This window comes from Anoplolepis gracilipes, chromosome 1, assembly GCF_047496725.1.
Source record: "Anoplolepis gracilipes chromosome 1, ASM4749672v1, whole genome shotgun sequence".
Classification (NCBI taxonomy): domain Eukaryota; kingdom Metazoa; phylum Arthropoda; class Insecta; order Hymenoptera; family Formicidae; genus Anoplolepis; species Anoplolepis gracilipes.
This window is the reverse complement of record NC_132970.1, coordinates 20,172,690-20,191,387: the sequence shown is the minus strand read 5'-3', so window position 1 is coordinate 20,191,387 and position 18,698 is coordinate 20,172,690. Positions and strand designations below refer to the sequence as shown.

Sequence of the window (18,698 nt, the reverse complement as noted above, 5' to 3'; positions counted from 1 at the left end):
CTTTTAGCAACTTAGGCACTCTGAGTTCTGGTAGCTAGTAGGACTATGACATTACATATGTGTATATATACATCGCGTAACAAGTTACCGTATCGTCGATCCTAACTACACGTGCGTCGCATTGTTACAGGATCGAACGTAATAGGATAGTTAGATATCGTTCGCGAGGATCATAACCGCATACAACGCGGCTATTAAGACGATCACGATCACGTCTTGGAATAATTGAGTTTGCCACGTACACGTAACGGATTTGACGGATTTCCGTGCGATCGTAAGTCGGCATTATCTACAGGAGATTATTTTCGTGACTGGATATTACTCCGTATATAGAAGGATCTGTCCGCACCTGACTGTTAAGACTTAAGACAATTACGATTCTCTATCTCTCTCTAATTGTAGCATATCAAGTTTGATAGATTTCTGTAACAAATGAGTCGCTATGCTTTTTGTGAAATAATTTGTCTGATTTACTATTAGTCAATAATAATAAAATTAACAAATATAAAGGGGTCTGGAATAAATTGTTGGAAGGTATGATTTTTTTCTCTTATTTCTTTTTATGTATTAAATAAGTTTATATATAATTTTTTTATTTATATTTAGTCTGTACGGAAAAATTATCGCACGTTTATTCCACGTAAATCTCATTTTATCGGGGTGAATAAACTGATACTGTAAATAAAATTTAATTGCTTTAAAGAAATGAATTAAGCTATTTAAAATTTAAAAGTTCTTCTACCGTTGAATTGACGTAAATAGAGTTAAACGATGAGAGATTGCAATATATTATCGTAATTATGTTACCATGTCGAAGTTATTATTTTCGCGCGATTCGAGTCACACGATGAAGTACGGTTACGAGAATATTGAAACAAAAACGCAGTTTTTTTTCGGTGAGTTACACGGTGCTGACCGTGGATAGTTAACGACGAGGCAAGGTGTTTTTACAGCGCCGATCCGCTTAAACTCGCGCTAATGAAAATACTGCACTGTCCGGACATCGCAAATATTGCGCTGCTATAAAATTGCATATTGTTAATTTACAGCGATGCGGGATCTCCCTCGGCGCCTCGCGGGAATTCGCGGGCGTCATTGTTTCGTAGTGAATATAAGCGCGCGTCGGGGCGCAAAAACGATGAAATATTTTCCCGTTGCTACGCCAGCCGGATATTATCAGATTATAGAACGAACAAGCGGGCGCTATAAGCCAACCGCGCGTAGCACGTGTCTGCTTGCACAACGTTAATCGCATACACGCTTGTTTAAACTCGGTCATCCTTTTCTCGCATTTCTCGAGCAGATGGGGCATCTTGGACCGACCACTGCGCGGCTTAACTCATCTTCCTCTCTTGCTCTTCCACATATTTGATAATATTGTATGTTATAAAATATGAAAATTAGCATTAAAGTGTTTATGTTATCTTATTAATTAATTATTTTAATTCTTATTTGAAGATAATAATCACGAATATAATTTAGATATCGTTAATACTAGAGTGTCAAAAGTGTAAATTGTTACAATTGCAGTTTGTGTGCAAAAGTAATCAACGCTGCTGTTATTATGTCTAATATATAATAATATTAAAGCAAAGTTGTGCATTCCGTGTTGCATTGCGTGCATCGATTAGGTTTCGCGGAACAAAGACTAACTAGTAGAAAACGGACTGCGAGAAAAGAGTATTTTAGAAGACGAATTAAAGGGGATCAACACTTCTAATGCATGTCTGTGCAACTGTAATCGACGAGCCCGTTCGTGCAACGCGCGCGATATAAAGTTACTATTTTTTATTATCAAGTCATCCGCTGACTCGCCGACTCTACATTTCAATAGGTTCTGAAAACTTGCTGGCACTATCCGCTCCGCATCCGTATAAATACCCTTTCGATGTGTGTACACGTGTATGCGAAATGTGCGAGACACGTGACTCAGCGTTATAGGGCGCGTTGAGCCGCGCGCAATTTGTTGTTTTTATGATTTAGAGAACCGCACGTACAATAATTCAGTCGCCTGTGCGTTCAGTGATATCCTCTCTCTCTCTCTCTCTCTCTCTCTCTCTCGTTCGCTATCCCCTTTCGTCCCTTCTCACCCCATTTAGCCCTCTCGCCGGTCGGAACAAAGCGTGGTTGGGAAGGGACGGGGGAGGCAGGGAAGGCAGGGGTTCTCTATCACCCAAATCCGCGGGGAGTCGACGAGCACGAAGCCTGGGGATACATCGTCGATACGCGCGTGTCCGTTATTAATTCTCGTCCTCAATGGCGAACGGTCGAGCACATCCTCTTCGCCGCTGTCAGGTTAACCCTTTTCCCCCTTCGTCCCCTCTCCGTCACACCTGCTGTCTCGATGTTCTCGCGCTCGTTTACGGAAATTTGTGCGGCGATGAAGGTGGCGGCAGCGCGACGCGGAGATCGTTAGCGGGATATACACGCGAGTCGTTGCCGTTAAAATATCGTTCCGGTTTCCTTCGTGCGCCCGGCAACGTATTGCGACCCCTGCTTACACACGGTCGCGCTTGATTGATTTACTGAGTCTCTGTTTTTGTGGGATTTCCGGGAAAGTCCGGCGGCGAGCGGATGCGTATTAACCCTTCGGTGACGGGCGTTTAAATCATCTGGATTCGATGGTCCCCGATTTTCTTCCGAATTGCCAGGGTGATACCGCGGGATTTTATAAGCACGTCGCTTCAGGATGATGGATGGCCGCGTTTGTTTCGCGAGCTATGTGTACATTTAATGACTCGCTTGAATTTATTTGAACATTTTATCGATATGTATTTAGCATTTTATCAGTTTTAATGAAATGTAATAGATAAAAATATATATATATATATATATATATATATATTACTTTAATCGAATTAAAATGATTAATCGAGTTTAAATGTTTTCTCGCATAATTGTTTTAAACCGTTTCCATTAGCCACGTATATGGAAACCGATGTGTGTACCTATCAACTTGAACGCGAGTTACTGAAAGTTCTCGGTTACACAATCTAATCCCGATTTGTCAGCAACGCCGAAATCCGCTGAAATCGGCGATTAGCGCGCGCAGAGGAAGCGTCCGAACTGCATCGGGGTCGATCCAGCTTGCAGAGTTGTATGCCGGCAGATTTGGGCTTCCGGCCGCGAAACCCTCTCGAGGCATCGGATGGTATGGGCGAATTGCGAGCCCACCGAACTCGAACAATGCAGCCTGCGCAGCCAAATCCGCAAAGTCCTCTCAATTATGCGGCGATGCTAATTACTCGCGAGTACACGCTGAAGGAGAGCCTCCACTCCACACACAACGGTTCTCCCTACGCTCTGCAGTCTTCCATTCTCCGCTCGTAATATCAAAGGGCGAAACGGAATCGTGGGAATTCTCCAAGAGGGACGCGCGTGCTATGCCTACAATCATCAGGCAACTCCTTCTTCGTCCTACGTGGTTTTAATTAGCAAAGTTTGAGTCAACATTTCTCAATTATCCCTATCGCGAGAAGATTGATACGTACGTTATACGCTATCGAGAACTTTGAGATTTGAAAGATTACTTCTGTTATTAGGGGAAGAGTAGCATATTTGAAATACTAGTTTTATTTTAATACTCCTGAAATTAAATTTGCGCTCTTTGACGAAATTCAAAACATTGATTGACAAACGAACGATCATTTATTATGAAAAAACAGAAAGAACTTAAAAGATTTCTTACACTTTAGGAAATCAGAATCAAAAACTTAAACTGATACGTAAATGATCAAAATGTAAAAGGTCTCGATAATTTGAAATAGTATATTCTAAATTATAATATTTTTAATTTGCAATAATCACGTATAAATGTGTCTGTCAGAACCAGCACATTCACTGTGCAATGGCTACACATCACTCATAATTCACTATTACGTCACTAAAGCATCTGACGCAAAAGAAACACTTTGATCATTTGACTGAGAAATTACAGTACGGCTGAATACTTAAAGTTATATATGTTACATACATTACATACATTACATACATTACGTTAGCATCACTTTAAGTAGGTATTCCAAATGAGAAACATATATTGTTTTACATCAAATCTGGAAAAAGCATCAATAAATCATAAAAATTAAAGGCAAAATTAATCTATACGAAACGAGTTAATTAATGCACATTATAAAAATTATCTTGTATTAAAATAATAATAAGGGATTTTAAACTTATAAAAAAAATTTCGATTTTATAACTTGTACAAATTTGCTCGTCACAGCCATAATAAAATATTAACATTCCTGACAGCATTTATTTTGTTATATGAATTTTTATCTAATTCCAATATTTGTTGATAAATGGTACTATAAAAAAAAAACATCAATTTTTGTGGTATTTTAAATTACCAACAGTATATCAATATGCTACGCTTCCCCTATCCATTTTGTACATCAACGAATTGATAAAAGCGTATTATAAAATAATGTATATATTAACAGTCTGTAAACTGAAACAAAAATTGTATCGCTTCATTAATTTTACTACTACTTCTGCACTTATTTTTGCATCGCTAATCTAGTAAAATAAGATTATTAAGTGTCTTTAGAGCATGAAATAGTCACTATCTATTGTTAAGTATCTGCAAATCGATACGACGCTTTCAAGGTGGCTACTCAGAAGTCGTTCGAGATATCTCGTTTCCGAGTTGATGCGTCATCGGGCGCGGTCGCATTTCGCTCACCGGTAAATGGAAAGCAAACGAGGGAGGTTTTGGCACAGAGAGGTCGGAACGATTGGCAAACATGAGTTTCGACTGACGAGAAAAATTTTCAATTAACCGATGCACCCGTGGCATCGCGCAACGTCCGTTACCAGCACGATGATGCGCCACCGCTCTTCGCGGTCGCACTGGGAAAAGAGGCTGAAATTAATTACTTTCGGCGTCAACGACAGATTTGCAGTTGACGGAACGATCGATTGTTCGCTTGATGCGATTAAATCTCGTCCGTTCTTCGTCGTCTCATTTCTTTTTCTTATTATTTTTTTATCTTCACAATGTTTACGCGTTGCGTACTGATTGTGAAACGAGATGTCGACAACGAGAGAGATTGTGTCGTTCGTTGTTCAACAAACGTAAGAAAAAAAAATATTGTAAGTTACATGTAATTTTTATGATGAATTTATATATATTTTTTATTTGCCGTGGAAAAAGAATTGACGTGGAACGCGATTGTTTCATAAAAATTGATTAGGAATTAATAAAATATACACTAAATGAAGAAACGGATTTCCTGTGAAAAACACGATTTAAATTATTCAAGTCATTAAGAGTATAATTAAATTTGCTGATTTTTTTTTTTTGTGGAATAACACGTAACTATACAATTAATGGTAATGGACGTTTGACATGCAATTTTTTTCTAAAAAACGATCCTAATCCTCGTGAAAAAAAAACATGAAGTAAAATCGACAAATGTATTTGTAACGTTTTCAGATCATCCGTTATTTTGTTATTCGTTTATTTTCGCTAAAAAATCTCGCAGCTATGGCAACGTAAATGTCCGCTCAAAGGCTTACAATCTTCAATCCGCATAAAAAACTATTTGCTTTCGTGTCTATTTATGTGTCACATTCATTGGGAAATTTCGAAAATCAAAAGTTGAAGCTATTTTTATTTTGCACAGTTGGTTGGGATAAAAAAGTTGGATTGAAACAAGAGTCGAAAGAGAGGGAGGCGACTGCTCTTTGATATAACACCGGATTGTCATAATCCTGCTCGGTATTAAGCGAAGCGTTTTTCGCGCCGCGGTTAAAAAATTTGTTTCAACAATAGTGCGATTACACTTTGTCACAGACATGACAATACACACACTTCTCGTCTCGCCAATTACACCTTTTTTTATTTGTTTTTCTCTCGCTGTTATCTACTCTTCTTTCACGTATGCTAAGCTATTGGATATCTAGACATTTTTTTTTAAAGAATAACATGATTTTTTCACAACTTTAAACGCTGAAATTGAGCATTTCAAATAATAGTTTTAATGATAACTAATTTTCATTTTCGCAAAACAGTTTTATTTAATTAAATGAAACAATTATATTGATACGTGATGGATATTTAAGATTAATGTTATCATTAGTTCGAAAGATAATAAGACTTACTCGATTCGTGAATATAATATTCTTCCTGCGATAGAAAGTTAAGTACAGACCACAACACCACTAGTAACAACAATACTAGTATTTCGCATCGGCAAACTTGCCGTTGCGGCGCGATTGCAACGAGAGCTGCAATAACAGTATATTATTTAGATAACCAGTCGTGTACTTCAACAGCAGTCCTTCAATTTTCCTACGAACCTTGCCTTTCTTCGCATTCTACAACCGTATACTTAGTATATACTCGGCATAGATCCGGAAATTCTCGAGAAGAATACATTACTCGAGAAAGCAGCGAAACTTAATACTCTTTCCATTTTTCGCTGGTTACCGCATTTTGTCTTTATATTCTTTTGTCCTCATATTTCCATGTCCTCTAAATGTGTATAATATCGTAATAATAGAACTTATTTCTCGTCAGTATTTTATAATTACGGGATTACTATTTCTCTTGACGATTTTGCAGACATTTTGCGATTATTTTTCAGCCTATTAGAGCAGAATTATTATATTATACGAAATCATGCTACCAAGTGTAAAATTAGTCAGAATTAAATATAGTCCGTACATCACCATCAATTTCTAACATCGATAATCCTACGATCGCAAATCATCTATATGCGGCGAGCAGGATCGTGCATTTGTGTTAGTGGCGTTCCCTTTTCATTTCCCCGGAATTTAATCGACATCTTTGTTCCTGACACGCCGAGCGTGAGTTTCATGAAACGCCGCAACTCGCGGCGTAATGTTAATTTTTCGTTTCTTTCTTCACGTTCACATGAATCTCTATGGTTTGGAAAGCGTCGTAACGCGAAGCGAGCTGGATAGTGAGTTTGCCGTGGCGTAACACAGCCGGTTTCACTGATTGCCAATATGGCAGAGTGCATAGAACACCGCACTGTTCTATATATCTGCGATGGTCGCGGACCCACAATGTGCTACGGGCGTTAATTTCCTCGTGAAACGTATTTCGTCCCTGCGATTCAATTGTTCCGCCCTACGATGCGATACGCTGCGATGGTTCGTCCTCGGAACTCATAATGATGTGGTTCTCTATTAATCTCGTGTTCATGTTTTAAGCCGAGCGCGTCAAGTGTACTGATTAGATATATAGACTTATGTACAACATAGATTTGAGAAACCGCGAGCTGTAACTTTTAGGGACCGTTAAATGACTGATTTATCAAAAATGGCAAGCGCAATCAATGCTCCTGAAATGTAAATTTCGGATCGAACAACGCCTAAAGCTAGATTCGCGTCTACGAATACGAGAGATCGAACGCGGCCAATTTTCCTACCGCAAATTTACAGACTTTATGATACCAACGGCAAATACGTTTCAGCTAGAACAAATATTATGACAGCGACATAGATTAAACTTTAGGCCTCGGGGGTAACAAGCTTCAGGCGCCCAGTTGCCACACTAGTTTTCAACCCTCTTGCGTTTCCACGCCCTTCGCCTTCATCGCGCAAGCGGCGCGCGTGATTGTTTCTCTCGCGGCAGGAAACAAATCCGCGCCCGATGCATCCTGCCGCTGCACTCTCTAACACAGGACTTCGTCTACCAACGGCATGCCGCGATGCGACAAAAGAGCGTAACACACCGCCCCGCAGAGTGCTGTTTGTCGTTTTCGCATCGCGTCGTGTCGCGTGTTTACGCACTGGCGCACTGTAATGAATTCGAGATGGTCTTCCAACGCGCGCCACTCTCGACGGGTTTTGTTATATGCTCCACGCTCTTCTACGTATTCAATTAGTTGTAGCATACCATATACGTTGGATCTGCATATCTCCATAGTTTGTAGCGCGTGCGCACTCTAGTATATTGAGATCATGATATACCGTGGTCATTCATAATGCGGGGTTGCATTATCGCTACGAACCTTTCGTTAACTCGATAGGTTTCGTTGCAGCACAATATGTTATAAAATGCTGCGCGGTATCTATCAAAGCTGCATATTTGGGTTTATAACGTTTCATATGTAATTTAACGAAGCAATATGATATTTATAGTTAAAAAATCATGTTGAAAGATAATTCTAACATAATATAATTTTTTTGATAGTAAAAATACATCATGACGGACATTTCCATTGAAAAAGTTTTTCTGTATAATTAATTTTTGCATCCGAATTATTTGCGGATGAGAGGAAAGAGGTTAATAATTTTAAAAGCAACTCGGGAATTCATGTCAAATAATACAGTCAAAATAAAATGATGAAAAAAAAAAAAAAAAGAAATACAGCGTAACGCAAGGCGGGGAAGTGGAAACGCCGGACGTGCTTTTTACTCGTGACGGGAACCACTGCTAACTCGTTTGCAAGCTTGTTTCGTAGCATCGATTATTCACAGGTCTACGTCACTTTCGTGGAAATGTTCCATCTCGATAGTTCCGGCTGCCCATCTACCACGAGGGTTGCTAACCCCGTGAGTTTTAACAAATGATCGATACGAATGACCGAAACTCGATCCCCGCGTGCGAACTTAATCGTGAAAAATCTTGAAAACTTTAACATAAAGTGCATCGCGATATAAATTAGTAGTAATATACTGATATTTTTTATATTTATACGATAACGCAGACACAGATTTTTTATAAAGCGAATTATGTGTTTTTATTAAAATCACATAATATTCGATACAGCTCTAAGTTATTTTTACTTAACATACAACAGATAAAAGTACGGAAATTCTAACGTTATTTAATAATTATGCATAAAATGTTGTACAACATTTGCACTAATCGGATCAATTATTGTCTTTTACAGTTAACTTTCGGCAATTATATCGCTGTAGACGAAGCTGTCAGATATACACCCCATCCGAGTGATCCCAGCAAGACACTACTCACGCAAGAAGCAGTAGTCACCGTCCGAGGGGTACCACTAACCAACTACATGGAAGACCTTTTAGCCTCGAAAATTTCTTTCAATGCTAGCAAAGTAAGTATAAATATCTTCCTGCTTAAATATCTTGTACAATATATGTGACTTATTATTAAAACGTTCGAAAAAAATTAGATATTAATGCGAACTTTAAGTTCTATTTCATCAATCATGTTTACTTGCAATTTAATAAATATCAATAATGTCTCTTTTTATTTTTTTTAATTTTTAATAAATTGAAATATTTTTTTTTTTTTTTTTTTTTTTTTTTTTATATAATTAAAAAGAAAACATAGTGAGATATATAAATCCGAGAAATATGAAAAATACATACATAGAAATGTAGCGAAATTTTTACATCATACGCGTTTTCAATTTAGCGTACAGTATTAAAATGCATCATAAAAAATATCTCATAAAACGGTGATGCGTTTCACGTGTTTCATAAAAGTTTATGAATGACAAACCCGTCAGTGGCATCTTTGCGATTCGACGATACGTTTGCGGATTTTCGCGTATGCACGTAATCTTTTTTTTCTTACGTTTGAGGGTCGACAAGGGTTGGAATGGGTGATCAACAAACTTGAATCCGAGATGAAGGAGTTCGCCTGAAAGGCCCGGCCGCCGTCGCGAAACTTCTAAACTGCCGCTATCAGCACAACATGAGCGCCGGCGTCGGTGAGGAGCGGCAACTTCTAGATCGAACGATTACGCGGATCAGAAGAACATTAACGTCCCGGGTTTCGTCAGAAACGAGCAGATGATTCGCCGCGGGCCACGTAGATCGCCTAATTGAATTTTGCGAAACTTGTTACTAACCGGTTTGCAGGAACGAGCATTTCCTTTGAAGGGCAATTGCCTTCGCAACCGTACACTTGGGTCCAGGCCTGCAAGGATCTGTCGAACGAACGGGCGAAATAACGTGACTGATATAGAGAAATATGAAAATGTATAGGTTTAAATTGGTATTTAAACCTAAAGGTACAACGATTGGTTCGGCAATTAAATAGTAACAATCTTGACATTATAATCTGTACTCACATATCTCTGTCGGTAAACTGCATCGACTGATGATGAGAGTTAGTCTTGTCACGAATCTACTACACTTAGCCAATTCAAATACATGAACATTCTCGATCGTGTACAAGAGAATTAAAAAAAATGCATGTCAATATATATATATATAATTTATATTTAATTTTATCATAGCAAAACTTTTTAATAAGTATTAGACACAATTTTGTTGATACATATTTACAAATCATTTTTGTTTACTACCCTCCCATATTCTTGTGAAATCTTCTATTATTATATATTTTTTATTACGTACCGATTATCATACAAACTATTTTCGTTCAGAATAATCCAATTGCACGAAGAATACGTCTTATGAATTTATCGCAAGCTCGACACGAACAATTTCATGAACTGGTCGAAAACGAACAATCCAGACACAGACCTTTGCGAAACTATGTTCTCCGGAACTATGTTCACTGGACTCTCATTCCTTCTCAACGAGACGGCAAAGCTCTTTGATCGCGGCGAGGAGGCAACTTACAACGCGTTCCGAAATCATTGTGTGGTCTCTTTGATGCGTCTATTGCGGGTCGGTGAAATTGTCGCAACTGAATCATTCTTCTTTTGTTAACGTCAACTTTTTTTTCGATTAACTTAAGTTATTAACTTTTACGATTTAGCAAATTTTTTTTTCTGTAATTTGTGATATTTTCAGTTGATGATTTTTCGATTTAAATTCATCAGTCATTTTTCCTGAAATTGAAACATGAAAGAGTCCTCTGTATTGAGTCCTACAAAAAAAAGCATCGAACAAAAGTGTATCTTTTGTATCAAAAAGTTGACAGAGAGAAGGGGATGAATTCACGTCCACTTTACACGGATGGATGCTTTAATTTAGGAAAGTCGACGTGCACGTCGAACGCGGACATTGATTCACCCACGAGTTCGATGGTTCGATACAAAAACTGAGTAGACATCAAGTAACTTTGCGTGGGGCGCGTTACAAAGGATACTGTTTACCGCTTTGTGATTGGAAGCTGTCAATATTTGTCTGCGTCGGATAACAGAGAGCAATGAATCGATAGCGTCATCAATTATCTCTTACATACCGCCACCAAACGAGCCGCGCGTTAAACTTATCCTGTCCGTCCTATCGTTACCCTCGTTTCTGATTACGATCACTCACGGTTCATCTCACGGCGATTGCCTGAAGTACGCGGAATCATTCCCGATGAAAATCATCTTTGGACGATCGAAAGCAATAATAACTTTGCTCGAAATTCCGTTTGATTGGAAATTGCTGGATGTATCCGTGTTCGATCCTCCAAAGTGATCTCTCGCGCATACATTGTGTACTCTACATGTGAAAGTACTCGACGATCCGCGTGAGTGCCCTCGAAAGGTAATGGTTAGGGCGGGCGAACAACTGCCCTAAAGAGAAAATGAAGTATTTTGTAAAGGATATTGTTGCGAGGATTAATAGATTAATGTAATGTAATGACTCGATTAATGTAAAGATCTTTTACATAGAGGCTTCTAAAGAGGTATTAATAAATTAAATTTGTATGTATAATGGCCAATCTATCTGAATAATTCGGTTCTACAATTTTAGATATATTGTGTTATAATTTATTTAATATTATTTAAAATAAAGAGGTATCTTTTTCGCATAATAATATCGAAAAAATGCATTCTTTCGCAAATTACATTGCACTTTCCGATTTCGAATTTTCAAATTTCCGATTCCTGCAGCATCGACGATTCCGAACGGTCAATAACTGCAAAAGCACGCATAATCCCGAGGAGATATACATACGTGTACTACACATATACTTTTTGGTGTATCGTGGTACAGCTCGCACGCGTCTTGCCTTATCCATATTTAGATTACAATGCTTTACATTAGAGATGATACGGGTAATACTCGGGGGAAGCAAAAGTCGCTCTCGTGCGCGGTTTTCGGAAAATCGGAAGGCGTCTCGCTGCTTGCCGTGAAACTCGTGATTCTGCAATGAAATTGCAACGGCGCGCAGAGAATCTGGGGACCTCTCCGAATGTCGTCGCTCTCTCGGCGTATGTATCCGTGCTCGTAAAAAGGATTCGCTTCTCAGTCGAATCCCGTCTCCGTCTCTTCGGTTGCGTTTCTTCCGAGAGAGAGGGTGAGATTCGAAGAATCGTCGAAGGGGCTCATGGTTTACACATCGTGACGGCGCTCTCTCGTCAAAACCCGTAAAAGCTCTCGGGGACGATCGAATTTGAGAGCTAGCAAACGGTCAAGGAGATCCTCCTCGCTGTTGCCGATTCACGACCTCGTGAAAAGCTATCCCCGCCGCAGTCTCGGCGCTCGTCTTATTTTCCTCGCTGCGCTCCTTGCCGCTCCTTGGCGCCGATGCGATGGTCTCGAGGAGCCACAAAGCGGCGTTGATTTTCTTTCAAATAATAAATTCGACTGGCCCGTGAATCCATTCACTACCGACCGGTCAAGTAAGGTACGTTCCGAGAAGTTGTAACGGTTGCTTTATTTCCATCATCAGACATTTTTAAAAGTTTTCAGAACACAGTATTGCGTGCCTCGACCATTTCCGCTTATGTAAAATTAGGGCCGACGAGAAGAAAAAGTTTTCCGACCGTACATCAAATAAATTACGTTTTGATGATATTTAATTTGAAAAGTTCTTTTTAACAAGGAAAAAAAAAAAAAAAAAAAAAAACGAAGAGACTGTATTTTATCAGTAAAAATATCTCGAAACGGCATTTGCTATTAAAATCTCGTTATTTTTATACGCGAGCGTGGTATTTTTAAATTAATTCAAGAAAGAGAGTGTAATCGTGATTTTAATACAGTTATTCTCTTTTGTGAACTATCTTCCGGTATTGCCTGTCAAACTCTTATTTTGCTTGCATTGTAATGGATAAAGAGAATTGGCCGCAAACTAGCACCCGATGTTCGCATCGCAAACTCGGTGTATTTCTAAACCCCAACTTCGTCAATACATCCCGTTTTATCCTTTCTCTGAAAGAACTTTTAATGAGTTCGCGTACACTGTTTAAAGATTTAAAGTTTTGCGAGCTTCAAAGAGATCCTGCCATGCTTCTCTAAAGTATTACAGACGGGACGGAGCATTATTATGACGTACAGAATGTCTGCGATATTACATCGTAAAAATTGCCTCTGTATATTAGTTCCTCGCTGCCTGTATCCTATAAAAAATTCAAAGAAAAATGCACACTAAACGGATGAAAAAAAAAAAAAGAAAGTCTTCGAATATGTAATAAGATTACGCTAATCTTTTTAATTTTAATATTGAAAAATTCTTTTGATTAGACATATAATTTGGATCTTTATGCCTATGCTATGTAAAAAGATTAAATCTTTGAACAAAGGAATTAAGACTTAAGTATGCATAGAATCGAATAAACTTTTGGTTCCAATGAAAAAAAAAAAATTATTCTGTGGAATACAATACAATTTTTAAAATTGTATCCTCGATTTTACGTTCCGGGCGTTTAAGTCTCCTCACCGTAAAACTGCGATAAGATAATGGCGGTGTGATTGTAAATAATTAACAGAACAAGCATCGGTGAACGGCGGCCACGAAAAAAGCGCACGCGCGTGTGCGCGCGCGTGCGAGAGAGAGATTTTTTAGTTAAGTAATATATGTAATTTCTGGGCACTAGTAGATAGTTGCGGCAAGGTTAATTACACGAAATTGACCAATGTGTCAACGTTGTGTCGCGGTTATGCGAATACATAAGTATTCGCCATAAAAATACATAGGTAATTATGCGAGCCGTGGTCGATGCGGTCGTGGTCGATGCGGTGCATACGCTCGCCCTATTAGCATACAATTATCTTTATACTTCTTTTATGATTCATATTTAGTGCCAGTTTTGCCGCCACCATCACCCTTCACGTCGAAATCGACTCGCAGTTAGCGACTTTTACGACCTCATACTTGTTTTGAAATTTAACGTACTTCGTGCTCGCCTGTTATCGGGCCTATCATAATTTGCTTGCATTTTTGTTAAACATGCTCTGGAATATACTTTCAAGAACATGCGCTACATGAAAATTTATCGTCATACGTGCGAACTGTCGACTGATATGATATCTGTCGATTATGTTTGCCTTGTCGCGCGAAAGGTAATGTGATTAGCAGGTCTTGAGATTAAATAAACGATAACGACAAGATCATTGATCATGATATGTTGTATCAACAACTTTTTATAATAATATGTAAAATATTATAAATATAATGTAAAATATGAAAACAATTTTCAAAAAAATAACAAACTAATATATTTTATTGTGTTTTCGATACAAATGATGTAATATTTTCACGCTTCTCTCTTTATTCCCTTTTACTTTAATAATTTTATAGTGATAACGTTAATATATATCCAATGAATTTTCCAAGTTTAATTATGACATATGATTCACATTAAAACAAATAACATTGCGTGCCCTTCCACTTTTGAAACACGGCGGACAGAAAAAAAAATCGAAACAATAAAGTACAATAACGAAAGGTTACGTATATATATATATATGTACCTTTTCGAATAGCGCCGTATCGTTTGTGCACGGTCTATGACTGCAATATCTTCAATGACTCGCCATTGCCACTGGCTACCCATTAATTTAATTAATACGCACCCATTTGCACCGGCATGAAAGCGACCTATTTTCGTCCTTTATTTCGCACCATTTGAGTTTTACTTTGACGAAACGGCGGATCGAGTTTGCAAAACACACACGTGCATTTTCAGCCACGCTGTGGTGAAAAATTGCACATTTTTCGTCAGCCACCCCCATCAGAAACTGCAAAAAAAATATGTTTAGTCGCAGGCAAAACTGCCATCAGTTTAATGAAGATGTCTATAATAATGTATTCTTCATTAGACGTCGCTAAATAAATTATGCATACGGAACATTCTAGCATGCCATAATAGTAAAATTTTTATTCCATTTTCTCTCTCTCTCTCTCACTCTCTCTTATAGAAAGTACAAATAATTATAAATAAAATTAAGTAATATCGATCATACAAAGTACAAAACTGTTAGTCTTATAAAAACCGCGAAACCGATTATATATTTTTTCGAAAAATTTTGTAAGAGGTTTCCGTAATATTATAGTGTATTAAGAATTATTACATGTTTTAACGAAAATGTAACTTTTTTCACAAATGTGACGTTACATGGATAATAAAACTGTGCGTATTTACATTTGCACATATCACGCTCATAAATTTCATCTTATACATGTTATCCTTTAATGTTACCATTATATGCATTATTCTCCCCCCCCCCTCTCTCTCCTCATATTTTCTATAAATTTATCTATAAATTCTACTTTATATAAATTGTGCAGTCAGCATGCATTTGTTATTTACATTGCATATTTTGTTATCCCGGTTTAAATGGAATTTCATGCACAGGATGGAACGTGAAAGCGGAGCGACGCGGTTAGTTTGTTTGATATTCATTTCTCGCTATTAATCGTGTTCAGGAGTCACCATCAGCGTAGACAACCGCCGTGCAAACACGCGCAAAGAGCTAGCTGCCTGAATATCCTGCTATCCGGACGAGGCAGGTGTAAGTACCGTGTTAGTCTTACGGGTTATGTCGTAGCTAGCAGAGACCTAACTAATAGCCTCTTAGCCTCGGCTTAGGTAGGATCATGCTGCAAGCGACCGCACCCTCCTTGGCTCTCAGACTCCGGAGCAAACCCCTTAACCCTAGATGCGATCCTTAAGCTTGTGCGAGGCTTGCAAACGGCTGATTTCCTTCTCTTACCATCTGACGATGGATTATCTTGCGTCGTTGACTGATTTTTAGGTCTTGACCTGAATATAGATCGCGCGTACTGTCTCTAGACTGGAAATTTACAACTATGCTGTGTATCTCGTGATATTATGCGTTTGACTAAATTATAGTATTGTATTTATTCAGGAAACATATATAATAATTCATAAAGGGAGTTTAATTAATTTTATTGGTAAATAAATTTGTGAATGAAAAAAAAAAACACCTGCCTATATATGATTTTAAAATATATTAGAGTAACAATATATAAAATACGCATATTTCCTGAGCAGCTAGAAAATGTAAACGAGAAAAGTAAAGTTTGTTCTATTTCATTTTTTTACGTGTGATAAAGTCATAAAGAGTGTAAAACTTGATGAAAATGATATGTACGAAAGGCAGAGTTAAAAGAGTTACAGAAAACATTGTGTAATAGTCTATTACGGAGCGTCCAAAGTATTCTTATGAAGTCCTTCTGAATTCCGCTATCAAAAAGTTTCAAGTATAATATTAATAAAGAATGAGCCTGTGTACCGATCCTTCGGAAAATAACGTGTGCACCAACACGCTGCTCTCGCCTAGTCGCTTTTATGTGCAGCGCATGCAACATTTTAAAAGCAATAACCTTTACGAGCATCTAAAGCAAGTTTCTTAAAGCATTAATAACGCGGGTGCATATGCATCAAATTCACTAGTAATTTCGATGCCGGGATCTTCATAGAAATTTTCATACATAGAACGACAAAAGAATTCATTAGGTGAGAATGATGTCCGGCGCGTAATAAGCCGAGCGACAAGCAAGTAAGTTTATTCACTGGCATTCCTATATCGGCTATCGCAATTCGTATCGATGCGAAAAGTTTGGCGAAACATTACGACAGTTACGTAAACTCCCGGCGGAGGCAATATAATGTCATTATCTCGTGGTGTACGCTAAAGAACCGGCACATCGCGAGATTTATGGTGGCAATGTGCAACACCTATGCGGACCTTTATCAACGAAAACGGGACTCTCTTCGGTTGATGACAAAAAGTCGATAGGACACACGTAAACAAATCCACGGGAGTTCGAGTTCGCCGGCCATTCATTAATTAAATCTCGTTTAAGTAGTCGAGGCGTCCGAACGACGGTAAATAATGGGACAGGCGGCGGCGTGTCCCGATAAACTGGGACGTCTGGGCGACCCTAACACAAACGTATATGCCGCCGTTTGTTTCTCTGTGAAATTAATTCAAGCTCGGAGGTGCCCGTTCGACGGTTCACCGGTGCGTCGGTAATATTTCAAAGCAGTGAAAACCTGTCGATACAATGGCGACATTCGAACTTGTCTCCCTTTTAGACTACTAAATAAATTAACTAACAGGTAACGCCCAATTGTGATCACTTCGAGCGATTTTTCACGTCTCTCTTCCGAGAAGAGCATGAATTGTAAATGTTTATATATATATAATATACATATATTTTATATTAATGTAAATGGATCGCAGAGATAAATAATTAATTTTACAAGTAATCAAATAATAAAATAATAATAAATTAAATCAAGTAATAAATAATAATAATAAATTAAATAAGTTATAAGTTTCGCTTACTTCGCCTGATGTCTTCTTGAACTTCTTCTTCTTCCTCTCCTCTTTCCTGTCCAGCTTTTACTTTAGCGCTTATATGACACTTGCGAAAATACGATTAATTACGATTGCGCGCACCCTAATTAATAGAATCAATAGAACGTTGCGTTCGTGATATTTTAGCTACACTCTCAATATAACATGTAAAATATTTAACTATCTTATTATTATTGTATATTGCGAATATTTTCGGCAGACGCGAAAACAATGAGGGAATTACGCATAACACAAAAGTTACGATCCATTTGCAAATCGCAAATAAACGCTTTTAATAAAAAGATCTTTATTCTCCGATTTTATTATAAGATAAAATGTGAAGAGATATATATAAGTTAACGGTATTTCGAAAGAGATAATATGATAGTGGAGCGTTTCCATTCCGCTGCCTGTTCGTTCGAGTCTCACCGCATGAATGATAAGAAAATAACGACGTATAAATAAGAGCGTACTTTGTATTTCTATTATATTTTGAGAGCGAATATATACGAATGACGAATTGTATAAATACCGCATGAAAAATTTCGACACATGGAGGGGGAAATTTCGAGCTCGGTATTGTTTACCTACCGCGGCCTTGACATTCACGTCGGGAAACTCGAGCGAGAAGGTAGCAAGACACTCCGTGTCAGTAAAATAATGACGCATTTTTGGATAGTATTCTACGAATATTTTAAATATATTTATTTATTTACACATGTAATATAAGATTGAAACGATTGTTTTAAAAAGAAAGCATATTTTTTATACATTAGCGTTATCGCAGTAAATGATGCGTAAGTTTAACTGCGTAATTGCTGAGCTTTGTTCTATGCATGATTTGTCATTTTGGCGTTGTTTTCCTGTCGGATTATATTATTATACATAATAAGACGCTCGAGACATGCGTTCCATATCGAGAGAGTCTAAAGTGTCATGCGATCATAATATTCTGCTAATTAATGTGACTGTACTTAATGTTTTTGCGAATAAGTGACATGTGAGTGTCAAAAAAAATTAGCAAAAATAGCAAACGATCCGGAAAAGCATCAGATAATGACGAAACAACTGTGAGGTGAGAAAAATTTATAACTTATTTAATTTACATATATTGTTTAGTTACTAAATTACAATTACTACTATTACTAAATTATAATTGTTACTATTTGTCCCCGACTGATTGATTACTATTTTGCATTATTGTGCAATATAATGTAGGTATATAAAATATATTATATTTATTCTCTGGATGCTTTTTTTAAATTTGCTTATAAGTAATC

General features: G+C 37.7%; 1 protein-coding gene and 1 long non-coding RNA gene across 3 annotated transcripts in view; one reads left to right on the top strand and one right to left on the bottom strand.

Annotated features, from left to right (window-relative positions):
• Positions 1–15,039, top strand: part of Slmo (PRELI domain containing slowmo) — a 27,192-nt gene extending 12,153 nt beyond the window's left edge. Inside the window, exons 4-5 of the mRNA XM_072893150.1 lie at positions 8,874–9,047; positions 9,540–15,039. Of these exons, the coding sequence (XP_072749251.1) occupies positions 8,874–9,047; positions 9,540–9,602 (237 nt within the window). The 3' untranslated portion in view covers positions 9,603–15,039. The remainder of the gene's footprint in view (positions 1–8,873; positions 9,048–9,539) is intronic.
• LOC140666230 (uncharacterized) lies at positions 13,869–18,698 on the bottom strand. Of its 2 annotated transcripts, none has more exons than XR_012046733.1 (2): positions 15,612–18,698; positions 13,869–14,829 (listed from the first exon to the last, which is right to left on the bottom strand). It is a non-coding gene; the product is annotated as an uncharacterized lncRNA (long non-coding RNA). The 2 variants fall into 2 exon arrangements; XR_012046734.1 differs by having other exon boundaries at positions 15,626–18,698.